The 17,349-nt window shown below is 45.0% G+C and overlaps 2 protein-coding genes across 4 annotated transcripts in view; one reads left to right on the top strand and one right to left on the bottom strand.

Annotated features, from left to right (window-relative positions):
* The window catches only part of ACO1 (aconitase 1), a 65,797-nt gene extending 55,243 nt beyond the window's left edge, over positions 1-10,554 (top strand). Inside the window, exons 17-21 of one of the 2 annotated variants that reach the window (XM_084834638.1) lie at positions 318-460; positions 1,789-1,936; positions 4,932-5,054; positions 6,996-7,181; positions 7,640-10,554. In XM_084834638.1, coding sequence (XP_084690764.1) covers positions 318-460; positions 1,789-1,936; positions 4,932-5,054; positions 6,996-7,181; positions 7,640-7,753 — 714 coding nt within the window. In that variant the 3' untranslated portion in view covers positions 7,754-10,554. The remainder of the gene's footprint in view (positions 1-317; positions 461-1,788; positions 1,937-4,931; positions 5,055-6,995; positions 7,182-7,639) is intronic. The other variant, XM_084834639.1, reaches the window with a different exon arrangement.
* Positions 10,246-17,349, bottom strand: part of RIGI (RNA sensor RIG-I) — a 38,287-nt gene continuing 31,183 nt past the window's right edge. For both annotated transcript variants that reach the window (XM_084834635.1, XM_084834637.1), the window contains exons 16-18: positions 16,743-16,894; positions 12,317-12,463; positions 10,246-10,852 (exon numbers count right to left, since the gene is read on the bottom strand). In XM_084834635.1, the coding sequence (XP_084690761.1) occupies positions 10,553-10,852; positions 12,317-12,463; positions 16,743-16,894 (599 nt within the window). In that variant the 3' untranslated portion in view covers positions 10,246-10,552. The remainder of the gene's footprint in view (positions 10,853-12,316; positions 12,464-16,742; positions 16,895-17,349) is intronic.

Raw genomic sequence — 17,349 nt, forward strand, 5'->3', positions numbered from 1 at the left:
AGTAAGCGTTCTGGTGATTTGTTTTGGAGCACTACTTGTTTTGAAGGCTCAGAGGGAGTTAAAAATCCATAAATATTTTTTCCAATTGCTGCACAAAGCTAGTTGTGAAAAAAATATCATGGGCAGGGGGCGGAAAAAGCAGTCCTAAGGACTTTCCAGATTTGATCAAAGCTGCCCCGGCATTATTTATTTTTGGCTTTTGGAGTTTGGGTTGAGGCAACATTTGCACATTTGTCTCTCCATATATCTTCTGCCCTTCATCCGGTTGCACAATTGATGCTTTCCAAACGGTACTTATGTGTGTGGTGTTCTTTCAGACTATGGAGCTCCATCCCCCTAAATCCATCGTCGACGCCTACGTCCTGCTCAATTTTGGTGATTCAGTGACCACTGATCATATATCTCCTGCTGGGAATATAGCAAGAAACAGCCCAGCTGCCCGTTACTTAACCAGTAGGGGGTGAGTCAAAAAGTGTATGAGAGGAAGCAGTGGAAATGGTTTTGGATGTTGATTTTGCCCTCTCCCATTCAAGCCTGCTGTGTTTTGTGTACAATTATAATACTTAGCACTCATATAGCAATACCACATTGTGTATCTTGAGTGAGATACAGATTTAGGCACTTGCAAGTGGGCTAACAGGAGAGGACTCCCCCATCCCTGCAGTGCAGGTAGATGCACCTTCTGTGAGCAGAGCCCTTCTGTCCACAGAAGGCAGAACCTGAATCCAACCCATCATCAAATTACTCTCCTCTGCAAATTATACACACTGATCACAGTGTGATTTTTAGCTGCTGCAACAAAACAATGGGAGGGTGAGTGGCAGGAAGGGGAATCACCTTGTTATCTCCAGTCACAGATTGGAGATAACAACAGGGTTCCATCTGAGTGCGTACTGCTCGTCCTTTGCCTGCCCCATACAAAGCCGGCTGCTCACTCAGCCAACACTTTCAGGAGACCCTGAGCGGGAAGGGGAGAAGCAAGGCCAGTGGTTCACCCAGGTGGCAGTGTCAGGAGCCAGCTGAGTCCCAACCACAGGGCTCAGACAGCCCCTCAAGGATCCAGCCAAGTGCCCTCCACTTGTCCCTCACTCTCATCGCATGGGGAAGGCAAGAGACAAGTGAAGCCATCCTGTTGGCCAGCTGGTGCTTGACCCAATGATGTCAAGAGGCAGGGGCCCTGCCTGCTAATATCATCCAGCCCATAGGAGGGGGGCCCATAACCTCCCTAACCAATACAATTCCCCAATATCGGGGGGAGGGTTCCTATCATGCCCTGATCTTTTTTTCTTCTCTTTATTTTTTGTTTTTTCTGAACATCATCTAGTCTGAAGAAAAGTTTTGGGGGGACTCAAAAGCTTGCTCACTCTTTGTGACCTTTTAATTGGTCCTCACAAAAAGTATTACATGAGTGTTGCTTGTGGATTCCTCTCTGTGCCCCTCACCAGACCACCATGGTTATGCCTTTTTTTTTCCATACGAAGAATGCTCATTGATCCTTACCATTAGGGATTAAACAAAAGCTGGTTGAGTGACTATCTAGCCCAGCCTTCCCAACCTCATGCTGTCCAGTTACATTGGACTACAACTCCCATCGTACCCAGGCAGCATGGCCAATGGCCGCGCAGTTGGCCTGATTTTCTGTTTAAAGTGAGAAATGAGAACTGGAGAAAGTTTGGGCCCCGTGATGGAGCACCTATAGGAAAGCTCTGTTCTTTGGGGGTTAAGACAAAAGCCTTCTAGTTCTTAGAACTGAGAGTTGCTTGTCTCTCTTTTTTTTTGTCTTGGTAGCCTAACTCCTCGAGAGTTCAACTCGTATGGCTCGCGCCGGGGCAACGACGCTGTCATGGCAAGAGGAACATTTGCAAACATACGCCTGTTGAACAAGTTCCTCAAGAAGCAAGCCCCCCAAACCATCCACTTCCCATCTGACGAAACCGTGAGTGTTCATCCCGTCTGCGTTGGGCTTACATCTGTGTTAGAGTGGGTTTGGCTTTTGCTCCTGCAGCAAAATGGTCTCCTTCCAGGCAGGGCTTCAACGGATGCTTCTTCAGCTAGGCTAAAGAGACCTATATTGACTTGCAAGAGCTGTAATAGCTGTTGCTATTTAGGCGTACATAATTGCCAGTTGGCTTTAATAGCTGCTGCAGGTGTAAACTGTAGCTTTTATTTAGAAGGAAACTGTCCCCCAAGTTTCTAGCTTGCAGCAGTTGGAAAAAAAACAGGGTTCTTTCCCTTTCCCAGCTTTCCCTAACCTGGCACCATCCAGATGTGTTGGACTCCGAACAACATCATCCCCAGGCAGCATGGGTGGGGGATTATGGGAGTTCTAATGGAACGCATCTGGAGGATAAGCTCCATAAGAACATAAGAAGAGCCATGCTGGATCAGACCAAGAGTCTATCTAGTCCAGCATTCTGTTCTCACGGTGGCCAACCAGCTGTTGACCGGGAACCCACAAGCAGGGCATGAGTGCAACAGCACCCTCCCACCCATGCTCCCCGGCAACTGGTGTACATAGGCTCGCTGCCTCTTGTACTGGAGGTAGCACATAGGCATCAGGGCTAGTAGCCATCGATAGCCTTCTCCTCCAGGAATTTGTCCAACCCCCTTTAAAGCCATCCAAATTGGTGGCCATCACTACATCCTGTGGTAGCGAATTCCATCGTTTAACTATGCGCTGCGTGAAGAAGTCCTTCCTTTTATCTGTCCTGAATCTCCCACCCATCAGCTTCATGGGATGACCCCGGGTTCTAGTAAATGGAGAAAAATGTCTCCCTATCCACATTCTCCACACCATGTCAGGTTGGGGAAGTCTGACTTCTGCCACACATACTGAATTCTTAGCCAGGCAGAGAAATTGGAGCGCCTTCTCCTTTTTCCAGAGATCTTATACCAGGGTGGGAAACCTGTTGGACTCCCAGCTCCCATCAGCCAACATGGCCAATGGTCAGGGATGATGGGAGTTGTTGGCCAGCAACATCTGGAGAGCCACAGGTTCCCCATTCCTGCTCTACAAGATTCCGTGCCTTGGCCTGCACTATTGTGGGATTGCACAGAGAGCAGACCTTGAGAACTGTAGCCAGTAGAGCCTGGAAAGAGCAGTGTCTGAGGAGTCTTTCCCCAGCCAGTATATTTGCAGAGCTGTAATAACACCATCATGTTAATTGTTGAACATCATCAGCACTCAGAAAATAGCTGTGCAAAGGACTCAGTATGGAGGAAAGAGTCCTGCCTGACACTTTTTTGTGTAGAAGGCTCACCTGCATCAGTATAAATGTGTTACAAAGAGCCGGACAGGGCATTCAGTGCATTCGTCTTGATTTACCCATTAGAGCTGATTCCTAGGAAGATTTTGCAGAATCAGAAATAAGGCAGTGGGGTGGCCTGTGACTGTGACTAGGCCGAGCTACACATTACATTAGGGACAATTGGCCACATGAGAGATAAGAATGAAAGGGGGAAAGCCTGGCCAATAATTCCTCCTCTGGGATCATGACTCGGCTGGGGCCCTGTGGGAGCACAGAGAGAAGACTAGGGGCAAGTGCTTATTTGAAGCCCACCCTACCCCACCCACCCCCCGCATTCTTGCCTGCAAGGAGGACATCTTACAGATGTGCAGCAGAACCCATCAGCATTTCAGTAGACACAACATTTAATTTCACTTATGTTCCACTATCGACAGACCTGTAAATCTGCCAGTGAATAATACCTTGACCACAATTCAGTAGCATTCCTAGAAGGCTTTGCTGTGTCATGATCTCAACACGGCGTTCATACGATCCTTTCTTCAGTGTTGTATTCACTCCTTTGCCATGCCAAATTCCAGCTATTTGTGGCAATTTGACTGCACACAGCATGAATGGCCTCAATCCCACTTGGCTGCATTCCTATACCCATTGACCTTGCATTATGTTCCATTGAACTCAGTGGGACTCACTTCCGTGTAGACATGCATAGGATTGCACTGTAAATGGCGTTGCTCTTTCCAGATAGCCTTTGAACAGGATATTTCCATTCCTTTAACCTAGCCTTCTGCAACCTGGTGCCCTCCAGATGTTTAGGACTTCAACTCCCATCAGTCCAAGCCAGCATAGCCAGTGCTCAGAAATGCTGGGAGCTGTAGTCCCAAATATATGGAGGGCACCAGGTTAGGGAAGGTTGCTTTAGCGTGTCTTTAGAATCTACTGTCTGTTTCTCAGATAGGCAAACCATAGCTACAGGTCTTTAACAACAGTCCAACAGATAAGAACTAAACTCCTGGCACACTCGCCCCCGGCATTGTCAACAGATGGATCGTGTGTCCACTTCCATGCAATGGGAAACCCCAGCTGGACACGGTTACCGATTTCATGGAAGCCTGTGTGCATACTCCTCCATGCTTGTGGGTAGACATAAATTTGTGATCAATATGTGGATGTTGGGGATGGAGCCAGTAGACCAGTCTCCCTTCACTCAGGGGGGGGGGGTGACCTCTGCGAAGGACTTTTGTCTGTTTACCTTTTGTGATGTTATCTAACCCTACTAGGAAATTTGTTTTAACTGGGCAAACAAGTTTATGGACTGGAGAAAATGATATTTTTACAGTTCCTTATTTTTACCCCCAATTCCTTCAACAGGCATGGAAGTAATAGAGGGTGTTTCCAGACAGAGAGCTAGCGCTACTAATCAAAAGCCATTGTGCAGCCCTTCTGCCTTTTCCTCCTTACTGGGTTTTTTTCTGGTAAGAAAAAAAGACAGAAGAAGTGGCAGGGAAAACACAGGAGGGTTACAATGGAAAGACGACATTGTCTGGACCTCCCCATAAAATTCCATGAAGGAGGCAGTGCGATTTCACCATTAAAGCCTCGTCTGGAAGCAACTTGAGTTTTATCTATTGTTTCATTGCTCTTGCTAACTGACATCATTTGTACCATCATGTATCATTTGTACAGCTTGATGTATTTGACGCTTCTGAGAGGTACCAGCAAGCAGGCCAGCCACTCATCGTGCTGGCTGGTAAGGAGTATGGCTCAGGAAGCTCCCGGGACTGGGCTGCCAAGGGACCATTTCTGCTGGTGAGCAGGGGGCTCTTTTTAGCAGTAGTGGCTTTTCAGGTGTACTCTTTGCCATTGACATTTATTGCATCCTTGTCTCAGAACACTCCACAGCTGGCGAAGATCAAACTCAAGTTTAGCGCATTTGCCATCTGCCAAAAAATTCAGCCTTGAACCCCACAAATAATTATTACACTGCCTCCGCATTACCGATGCATTGTTTGCTGCTTCCAAAAGGGGGATTAGGAGCGTACGCTTTTGGACAAGTTTGAGCTGCAAAATCCGAGCAGGGTTGCATTTCTCTGCAAGTTTACTAACCGACCGAACTTTGCAAATGCAACTTCAGATTTAAAATTTGGGTGTTTGGGTTTTTTCTTTAAATGAGCTTTTTATGACAGTTGGTGCCTGGCATTTAGAAAACTGCTGGAAACTTTATAAAAAATATTTTTGGGGATGACAAATGCGTTTGTCCAGCAAATAGTATGTTGATAATGATTTGGAAGACCCAAGGCCTTTTCTTATGCTACATGCGCAGTGTGGCAGGCACTGCTGCATGGTTGGCCTGTGTTGTTCCCAAACAATAGGATAAGCAGAAATCATGTGAGAGGAGTGTAGGATATGGTTACTCCCTGCGCTGGTCAGTTGGCTTCCAGTAAAGGACCACCTCAGTTGAAGGGAGTAATGATGTCATGTTCCTGGGCCACATAGGTTTCTGAGTCTGAGATATTACTAGAGAGATGCATTTCAGAAACACACATCAGCAGTAACCATCCTATTTCAGCAACTGGCTCTAAATAGCAGTCAGGAACATTAGTGAGAAAACCCAGACACGGTAACTAGCAACATATACAAATTGCAAATGATTTTATAGATTTTACACACAGAAAGACGGACCAGATGACTGATAGATAATCTGGAAATGTTTAAGATTAAGTAATGATCTATAGAAGACTTTGTGTTTTCTTGAGCATAAGCAGGAAAACAGAACTAGGGAGCAGGAATTGAAATTCTGATACTGAAAACTGGAGCGGTTTCCCTCCTTTTGGACCTGACTTTACCTGCCCTTTTGGCAAACACCTCAACCACAAATCATTCCAATGCTAAATCCACTAAAATTGGTGGGAGTTCTGCTGTTGACATCAACTTGAGTGGAATGTTCTGTTGCTGGCAAAAGATAAGATGGGTGTTTTGCCTTAGTGTAATCCGAAGAGAGAAATGTGTGCGGCTTGGTTAAGCAGTTGTAAACAGGTTTTTGGTTTCAGACATTTGAAACAAAATAAATTCCAAAACAAGCCAGGTTTATGTACCAATCGAACTCTCCCTCTTTCTGTTTCACTTGCCTGTAATCTTACTACAATACGTATTTGGGATGTTTTAGTGTCTGTATTCTTGCCCTTTACCTGTTTATGTCCCTTTTTTATTAAATACAAGCACCTTCCTTCAGGATATGTGTGTCTGGGTCTGTGCATTTGTGTGTTAGGTCTGGCTTGTTTGTTTGCAACTTTCTTTTGTGAGGGTTTTGAAAATGCCTGTGAGGCAACATGTGCCACTTTTCTGAGCTGGTCGGCCAAGGGCCAAATCCAGCCTGCCTGGAGTTCCAGTTGAGTCCTCCAGGGTTCCCCTGATGCCCTGAGCCCTTCTCCTGGCACCACCCACTTTCCCCCTTACTACCGATTGTTTGGTGGTTTCCCAGGTTTTGTGCAGTTTCCCCCCCATTCTGAAAGTTTGAAATGCTCCTCAGAAGGATTAGGTACTGGAAGTAAGAGTGTTAAGCTAAAGTATGCTGGTATTTTTTAGCCTGCCCCTTTTGCTTTCAGCTCCACCCATCACTGGAATGTGGCCCCCAAGAGCTTCTCTGAAACGGCATTAGGCCCTTGGGCTGAAAGAGGTTGAACACACCTGAGATATGGTTTTGGTCTAAGGCTTAAGCAGTTGTTGATACTGCATTTTTGTCTTTCTAAGGGCATCAAAGCAGTCCTTGCAGAGAGCTATGAGCGGATTCACCGTAGTAATCTGGTGGGAATGGGAGTGATTCCCCTGCAGTATTTGCCTGGTGAGGATGCTGAGAGTCTAGGGCTGACAGGGCGGGAACGTTACACCATCATCATTCCCGAGGAGCTCGTGCCCAGAATGAACGTTCAGATCAAAGTAAGAGATTCTACCAGTGGTGCTACAGTGATGTTGTAAGGTGGAGGTGGGGAGCCTTCTTTATGTCAAGGGTCTCATTCCAGGGGTGGGGGCGGAGTTGGCAGTGTGCGTGGCCTAAGCCAAAAGTGGGGAACCTGGTATGGCGGGAGCCCTTAAAAGCTACAGTTTCCCAGTTCAGATGTCACAGGAAACTGTGGTTTAAGAAATCAGAAAAGCTTTTCTGAAGCTGGGCACACAAAGGGTGGGAGTGGGGGCAAGGAGATTGCTTATGAGGCACATGGCTTATTCCAAGTCCAATCAACCATGGTTTATATTGGACTGGGATTGTATGTTTACCTAACGAAGCTGTTTTAGCCCTCACCACAATCTTTTAAAATTCTGGATACATCAGCTAACTCCCTTTCTTTTGAGAGTAAGCATGCTTGCTAAAGTTCTGATATTTTTTGTCTTCTCACCAGCTGGATACAGGGAAAACCTTCCAAGCCATCATGAGGTTTGACACAGATGTGGAGCTCACTTATTTCCGTAATGGCGGCATCTTGAACTATATGATTCGCAAAATGGCATCCTAGTCGAAAACGTGACTGTGCCAGTGACCAGTTGTTATGAAACCTGCCTTTTTTGTGATGAGAATGCACAGTAATCATGAGAAATGCACAGTAATGATGGAAAACTATACATATGGTGTCTAAATCCTAAAGTGAATTAAGTGCATAGGGGTTGTATTACTCAAGTGTATGTTTACACTATTAGAATGAGAGTCTAGGCACCTTACACACCAAACAGCCTGGCTGTGTGTGCGTGTGTTTTTTACTCATCCTGCCCACAGTACCTTATTAAGGCATCATGTGACCCTTTTCAAGATTTTTTACAGAAACTGACATTACAGTTTTTTCTGACAGGTCTGAGAAATTAATACTCAACTGCTATTGTTTCCTTTCTGTTAAAACAGCTAATCAGAATCCTTCCTTGAACATCTAATACTGCTGAAATGACTAAATGGCTTAGCTCTTCTCCCTCAGAAGGTGAATGTTTTCTCTTATGCTCCATCCTCGTTTCTCATCGCCTTCGTTGTGGGGGGGGGGGGAATCATTGGGGGTGGGGAAGCTTAAAGGCCATTTATAATAAAATTTAAATCTATTTTCAAAAAGAAAAATTGTATGGCCTCTTTTTTTAAGACTGAGGCATGAATTTTGTTTGATGGGTGTGCAGGTCCCTTTGAGGAACGATGTTATGCTCCCAGGGAAGGTGGCTGAGACCCTAGGATGGTGCAGGTTTTTGGCCTCCGCAGAGAGGGAGACCCACCACTGAGGGCCTCTTTGGTGTCTGCTGCCATTGCTGTACCAGGGTGCATGGGCAGAAACAAGGCATTCAGGGGTGGGGGCTATCCCCCAGGGCATCCATAAATCAGGCCCAGAGCCAGCCCTAGAGATGTCGTAGTAAATATCCTCCGATTGGAGTCAGTGGGAGAAAATGGCTAAATAAAGCCACCACCAGCCATCCCTGGCCACAGCTAGCCAGGCCTTTAGTACAGATTCTCTTGCCTCCCTCCCCACCTTATCCCAGATTGCTGCGTCCAAATATGAAAACAGCTTTTCTATGGCATAACAGCAAAACAGAGCTGGTGTTCCCACCGCAACTCCCCTCTTCCAATTGTCTGCCAGTGAAACAGTGTCTATACTCCTTTGTCAGCTGTATGAGATAAAACACTGACAAGCGATTAGGGGTTGTGCATCCCTTTTGGTAGGATGCCTAAGAACAGCATCAGCTACTACCCAAGCAACAAGATGCACAAGTCTGCTACCCACCGTCCTGTTTCTCAACAATGCTGCTGGTTCATACTGAGCAGCCTGGGGCTAGGAAAAGATGAGGATGAGATTACATCTTCTAGCCAGGGTAAAGCTGGAGTGTCCAGAACAAAAGCGAGGCTGTGTAGTGATAAGGAGGATAGAAAGACGATTTGCTTCCCGGGATTGCAGAGGTACATAGTAAGATGTGCTGTATTACAGCCACTGCTGGATTATCTACCTTTTGACAATTTCATCTAGTTTATAAAGACTAAAACAGCATTCCCTAATCTAGTGCCTTCCAGATGTTTGGGGCTACAATTCCCATCAGGCCAAACCAGCATGGCCAGTGGTCAAAGTTGGGAGTTACAGTCCAAAAACCTAGAATGCACCAAATTGGGGAAGGCTGAACTAAATGATTGAGACCTACTAACCCAAACTAATGCTGAATCGTTTCACAAAATACACCACTATCTACATAAACCTAACCTACCAGAAAATGCTTCAATTTGAAATGTGAGACAGCCTATTGGCCTCAGTATTTATTTATTGTCTATATTCAGCTGATCTACAGGCAAAGGGAGGGCACACAATGGCTTGGTTCACACGCTCATAAGCCATAGTGGCTGGTTAACCACCCTGCGCGTGCCGGGTGGGATTTACATAATTACCCTCAAAAGCGCAACTTGTCATGCCATGTGAAGCTGGCTGGGTGGCTTGTTGCCGTGGTTAACAAGTCACCCAGAACCTATGGACTTATTTCCCAGCCACAATCACTACAGTGACATATTGGATAGTTTAATCAAAATGGCCAAGTGTACGAAAACTGACACTAACTCTCTGCCAGGAAGAAAACATACTTAACTGGCAGCCAAGCATTCCCAGAGCAATACTAAAGTTGTGCCACAATGGCAGGTGAAAATTGCATGATTTTTCCCATATTTCTTTTATTTGATAGACCACATCAGGTGACATAGCAGCTTGAGTACTGAATTCTTGTTCAACTGTGTTAGTAGGTGATCATGGGAAGTCATTATTTTCAACCTAACTTCCTTTACAAGCTTGATAAACAAAATCCCCATTTATATCACCCCCTGAGCTTCTTTGAAGAAAATACAGATACGTTAACGAAGTTCTTCCTTCCAGCCTCTCGCAAACAACCAATGAATCTTCAGGTTTCAAGTAAACATTTAATGTTGTCAAATCACTCAGTCCATGATGCCCTTCAGAGCAATAACAATCTCAAACCCAACTGCAGAAGTTAAAGCTATAGACTGTTTTAATAATGATACCAATTTTATTAGAGTCAAGTACAATAAGCTCTCAAGTGGTTTAAAAAAAAAGTCTTTGCAGAAGGGACTTTAATCAAGCAATGCTGACTAATATACAGCAAATAGTACTAAAAGTCAAGTGGATGTCAATGCTATTTTATACTGGATTTGCAGTCACTGAAATTCAAAATTTAATGCTCCTAAACTGGCAATTTTAGCCTTTTTCTGTGTAAGCCACCAGTTGACTTTTAAAATAACGGTGTGTTTGTTCATTCAGGACTAAATTAAACAGCAGGTCAAACAGTTCTGCATCTCAATCAGACATTTCTTCAATATCAAATTCTTTCATTGCAAAATCAACATCTTTCCATTTCCGGAAATATGACCGCTTCCCCGTGGCAACATCCTCCACTGAAAAGCTTTCGATTTTGATGATGGGCAGGTCCTCAAATGCCCTGTACTTCACCGTGATTCCCCAGTCATGATGGCATTTGTCAGCATTGCAGTATACCTTGCATTTTTTCTCAAAATTGCCGTAGTGGCGTGGTTTGCTGTGAGGCATTGTTCTATACCGTTTCCGGAAATTTTCATCTAAGACAGTATGGTGGGATCCCTAGAACAAACACACTGGAGTTACACCAATATTCTTCATGCATTTAGGCCTGGTTCACTCATACATGCATGTCAAATGATGTCTTGTATGTGGGAACATCAGAGATATAAGACTCACAGGACTTTCATATCAGCTCAAATGCTGAGCCTCTCACCCATTCTGTGGCCAGTTGTGTATGTATGTACCAATGCTAAATCTCCCAGTTCCCATGTTCACTTCAGACAAGGTAAAGTCAGTTTTGCCTCATAGATTGTGTGGAATGTAAGCATGTGCCTCCAGATAGTGAAAGATGGCATTTATCACACATACTTATATGGGTTTTCTGCAAAATGTTCTAAGATAATTTGCATCAGGAAATTGTCAGTTTCCATCAAAAATAATTTGGATGCCCTACAGCTGAAGTGCAGAATCATACTGGGATGGGGGCTGATGAACCCCACCCACCCAGCCCTGAGCAGGCTGTATGATGTCAGGTGGGCATGGCCATACCCACTTGACATCATTTGCTCCTTGGCCAAACCAAGTGGATCCTCCATTCGGGGAGAGGGATGTCTGTCATTTGGAAATGCAGCACTTCTTGGCCTCAAAGGATTTCCGCCAACCCACCCGACTTGGCTTGCATTCATTTTCCCCAAACCCTGCTGACTTTGCAGCTTTTTTTGGTCGCGGCCGTAATTTGCGTAAATTGAAAAATACAGAAAATCACCAACTGGCTCAACTCACTGCAGACTGAGTTGGGCCAATTAGCAGAAAACAGAATGAAGTCGGCGGGGCGCCGGCCAACAAAAGCTCGTCAAGCTCCACAGATTCCTCTGACATCCCTAGCCAGAGACCAGGCTTTTCTGAGCACAGGCTTTCCCAGTCACAGAAGCCTAATGCACAGCAAAACGGGATGCGATCCACTCAGCACCTTGGCAACTTAATGCACCCTGTGCCTTCCCGCATTGAGGTGGATGCAGGACAAGCAAAGCCTAGCTGACCCAGTCCCCTTTAATCCTCCAGTTGTCCATCTGATGATAAATTCACAGCAACAGCAGAGAGGTAAGATTTCTCTCACCACTAGGTAAGGGAATATAGATGAGCTAATAGTAGTCACATACCCCCTGTAATAACTTGATCACTTGTTAAAATGGGCCTCTGCATTTACGTAGGGGCAAGACAGATTTGGGGTTTGTTCATTACTCTGCCTACAACACAACTGCACACATGGGATCTCTCTATATAAAACCTACTCTTGCACAACAGATTGTCCTCAGTGGCTCCATGCTATAGGCTGCATAATTCATTTGGAGCACAAAATTTTACCAGCACCACTGTAGAATTTAGAGTAAAAAATGCAAAACAACACTACTAATCCCCACCACCAACCCTCAACTATAAGTGACAACATTGGTCAAGGAGGAGTTTGCCCTGCACCAAAACACTGCACAGTGTAACTGTCGGAATGCTCCACTGTAAATTTACCTCGATCACTCTGATGCTGTCCGTATCGCACGCATATGTTTTGCATTTCATACACAACAGTTTTCTATTACCCATCAGTGGCTTTGGCTGGGGTTCTTTTTTCTTGGAATCTTGCATCTTCTTTTGTTTCTTTTGCACGTCACTTATCTAAGGGGGGAAAAAGAGTAAGAGGCAAAATATATCAAAACGATATCTGAAAGGCAAGCTCCTCCCATGTAAACCTGCCTGTAGGTTGAAATAATCTTTCGAGGCCTTGTTATATGTACCACCATCAAAGGAGGTTAGGATGGTGGGGTTGCAAAATGGAACATTGTTACTTACGGAGAAGGTTCCTTCTGAGTTGGTGTATGGAAGGGATCCCTACAATAAGTTCCCTCTATCACCCAGGAAAAGCAGGGACCATGTGACAGTTTTGTGTAGTCTGCAGTCCTAGACTCCTTCATGCCAGTTGTGTCCGTGGAAATGATCAGTAATAGAGATAGTGGAAATGATCAGTAATAGAGAAAAAATTTCCCCAGTGTAAATGGAAAACCATAAGGAACACAGAGTGGAGAAAACTTTCCAGGGAGGCAGATACATAAGGTAAAAGGCAGATACATAAGGTAAAAGGAGATTAGATCCCAAGGTGAGGGCCTGACCCAGGAGACACAGAGGAAGGTGATCATGGTGGATAATACAATAGACTCGGGAATCAAAAAGGTTAAGGTCTGGCTAGGATGCCTTCTGCCATTGTCAGTGTTAGGAAAAGGCCCACCTGGGCATGGGCCCCGGATCTTCTGAGCTGTGCCCTGGATCTTCTAAGCTGCCATCATCTGCCTTAATACAAGCCTGCTTCTTCTATCTGAGCTCAGTAGCCTTGCAGTTTCTAAGGAGGCCTTAGGACTCACTCCCTTAGCAAACCAATAGGGAGTGTAGTGTGAATGCACTAACCTTTTAAACTAGAGGGAGACTGCCACCTTTCCTTACAATCTTATTGTTTTTTTCGTCTCCTCCTACTTTCCTGCTCTTACATGCCCACTGCTGGGAGCTTGCTTGCAGTGACATGAAGCAGGAGAGAGAAAGGCAGCAAGAGCTCCATGTGAAATACTGGCATCTGATTTTACTGTCTCAAACTGGAACCTTTTAGCTTCTGCAGAAGTTTAGTAGCTTCAGCACAGCAAAGGATTCAATCAGCCTCCACAAACTTCTTTCTCCCTCTCCACTTTAATTTCTCCTAAATAGCTGCAGGCCTCAGATTATTCCAACAGGAGAGTTAGGACTATGTGACATCATGATCAAGGAACTGCTGGGGCTTTAAAATAGGTTTTACAGTTTTAAAAATGCAAAAAAAGCCCTCGGCCACCTCACTTCATAAAGTTAATTAAAGTATGTGCAATCCTTACAAACCCTCTACAGCCTCCTAAATTCCTCTGAAGGGCTACCTCTCCGATTGGAGCTAGCTGGCTTGGAGAATTCTCTCTCCCCGCCTCTCCATTTCCAATCACCATTCTTTTCTTCTTCTTCTTCCCTCCCCTATCCTGGTCTGTCTGTCTCCTCTTTATTCCACCCAGGGCATATCTTGGGGAATTCTTAAAGAGAATCCTTTTTGGTGGGCAAAAGCAGTTCTGAACTACACTTGACTTTATACAGACAGGCTTTGTTTTTCTCCTTCTCCTCACCCAAGTCTTCAAGAAAAGTGGGTTCACATGGTTGCAGAGGAACAGATCTGGGGCTGTTTTGTTTGTCAGATCCCATTATCCAGCAATAGGAAGGGCTGAAGCTCAGTGCTAGAACACACGCTTGGCATGCAGAAGGGCTAGGGATAGCAATCCCTGCTATCTCCAGGTAGGGCTAGGAAAGAATCCTGCTGAAACCCTGGAGAGCCACTGCTGCCAGGCAGTATCAACGATACTGAACTAAATGGACCAAGGTTCCAACTCAGGATAAGGCAGCTTCCTATGTACCTGTGAACTTAAGTTGTAATAAAAACAGTGGTTGTTTTTTGCAGGGGAGATAAATACTGCTCACTGCTCACCTATACAATCCTATATATGCCTTCTCAGAAGTAAGCCCCATTATGTTTAATGAGGCTTAACCTCAGGAGAGTGTGCATAGGATTCCAGCACAAGTTATATAAGCACATGCAAATTTGCGTATGGGCCTGTGCCCCGGATCTTTTACAAACCTAGCAATGCCCCTGCCTTCTGCACACCAACCCAGAAGGAGCCTTCTTGGTAAGTATCAATGTTCCATTCTCCTAGCTGACGTGAGGAGGGTGTATTCCCTACAATGGGATATGCTAAAGCTAACTACTAATTAGGATGAGACAACTTGTAAGTACTGAGCCTATTGAGAACTATCTGCTGGAGAATTATCCTACTGAATGAGGCATCTGCAGAGGTGTAAGTGTCTACCTTATAGTGCCTGGTGAAAGAATTCGAATTAGCCCAAGTCTAATTTATGCTACTGAAGCGCTGGTAAAAGGGGCTGCTGAAATGGCTGATGGCCTGGTGCAGTGTGCTATGACCTTTAAAGGTTTAGGAAAGCGTGGAGCCTCATAGGCAAAATAAATACATGCTTTGAGTCACCTGGCTAGCATGGATCTCAAAACGTTCTTACCCATGGCTATGGGATGAACGGAAACAAAAAGGGAGTCAGCTTGGCAGAAACACTATAAACGTTTTCGGTAGATTTTGATCGTTCTTTTCCAACATGCTATTATGAGGCAGCTGGGAATCAGGATTAGGAACTCTGGGAGTGGCGCCTTTGGCAGTAGAGCAGGGATCGTGTGAGCCCTCTCAAGAGCCTGCAAAAGAATGCTGGCTGAGAGTGGAAGCAGTCTGTGTGTTTGGTCAGAGAGAGCCAGGAGGCTTACCTGTATTCTTGGATCTTGTGGGGGTGGGAGGAATCAGAAGGGCACGGTTTGCAAGTGCATTTAGCAGGGAAAGCTGGCCTTGGAGCCTGTTTGTCTAGAAGATGGTCAGTTAATTGATCCAAGACAGCTTTTGTGAGCTAACAGAGGACTGACTTAACAATTTGTTACCCATGGAAACACCAACTCACTGGGCTCCGTTTGCCTGGGTAGTCCTGGGGGAGGAGGAGTGGATTCATCTTCACTACTGAAAGTGAAAGTAGCATTCAAAATGACTACCTGTTGTGTTTGGTGGGAATCCACCAGGGGTGAGGGGAATCGGAGATGACTCTTACCCTTCCCTTTGTCAAGGTGCCAGTCTTTCATGCTGGTGGCCTCCTCATTCTTTCTTCTTCTGACTCCGAATCTAGGCTCCTGAGGGTCTCCAGATCAGTTTGGGAGAAAGTGGCATGGTCCAAGGATGCAGACGCTCTGACACCCTCAGACATGACCACTTCCCTCAAGGTCGGGCTGTTGCCACGTATAGCAATGTCTGGCAGACTGACCAGGCAGCCAGAACCAGCAGGCTAAAATCTTGCTAGGCCTCTCCCACTGTGGGTACCTGGCAGAATCAAGATCCAATGAAGGGCCGAGGTCGCAGGCCTGTTTATCTTTCAGTGGCCTTCTAGGAAGCCTGAAGGTGACTCTGTTTACTTTCTTTCCAGCCTTCTTTCCCAAAGGAGCCATAAGGAAGACGAGGTATAGCAGAACAAACAGCATAGAAGCTGAAGAAAGGAGAGCTCAAAAGCTAAAGTAACTTTTTTTTTTAAGTAGGGAGAAGAAACAAGTTGAAGAGATAATGAGTCTAAAGAGGTAAGTAATATAAACAGAATAGTTGAAGAGGATCAAGCTGCAGAAAACTGTAGCAGATAGGAGATAAGCTGGGCAAAATGGAAGTACGAAGTAGCAGGGAGAAGTCTAGGACTGGCCTACAACATAAAACTCTGTCACATGGTCCCTGCTTTTCCTGGGCAATACAGGGAGTTAACCCATTGTAGGAATGCCTTCCTTACACCAGCCTTGACAACAGGGCCTTTTCTGTTGCAGCACCCTGGTTATAGAATTCCCTACCAAAGGAGGCAAAACCAGCCTCAACCTTGATGGCACTTAGGCATGCCATGAAAACATTCTACTTGCCTTCTAATTGTTTTAATATTTGATTAAAGTTTTAAATTCTGCTCCTTTTGATTGTGTTTCATTTTGGTCTGTTATGTAAACCTTGGGGGCCCTTGTTAGGGCTGAAAAAGTGGTATAAAAATGATTTTATAACTAAACTAAACTAACTTCTCAGGAGTTGTGATACTTCTGGGTGTTGCTTTTTAATGGCTTAAACCCAGCTCATCACAGGAAATGCTCTGATGAGATGAAAGCTTGGGCAGTAATGCATAAACAGAAAGTCGGGGCAAACAGAGTCTTCCAGCCTGCTCTTGAATGTGCTGCTGCTCACCTCTTTCACAAAAGAGCTCCAGTTCTGAGCTACATAATTCCCCCCATAAACCAAATGGAATAAAGATAAAGAGACCAAAAAGGAGTCACCTTCTGTGCAAATATTTTCTCCTTCCAATTCTGCACAGTTTCAATGGCTTCGTTCATCATCTTCTCCTTAAGCATGTTATTTTTCTCATTCTCCTGCTGTTCTTTCTTGCTAGTCACAAGGATGCATTTGCTGTCTTTTGCCCTTCCACGACCTGTAGGTAGCACATAAGAACAGGTTTAAGCCACAGCACTAGGGAAGACAGAAGCAACAATCAGCCCTCCCTTCTGGCTCCCATTTGTATGAGGAAGATGCCACCACATGTGGAGCAGGGGCACAATGAAAAGTAATGCATAAAAGTGAGCATGGCTTTTGAGCAAAGCAAATGACCCTTGTCAAACCCCACATTTCTACACCCCCCACCCGATTACTATTTCTAAATGCATATAATTCTGTATATGCATGTGTATGTTTACATTCTCTCTTTCTCTCTCTCACTCACACACACTCTCTCTCTCTCTCTCTCTCTCACACACACACACACACACACACACACAACTTATAAGACTACTTCATTTTAATGTATTGCTTTAATCAATTTTAATTGGTTCTGTAAGCCACCTTGAGTGCCATTTTTTGATAGAAAGGCAGGGTAGAAATAAAATAAAT

Source organism: Heloderma suspectum, chromosome 2 (assembly GCF_057233095.1).
Source record: "Heloderma suspectum isolate Gila_16-S chromosome 2, 16-S_ref, whole genome shotgun sequence".
NCBI lineage: Eukaryota > Metazoa > Chordata > Lepidosauria > Squamata > Helodermatidae > Heloderma > Heloderma suspectum.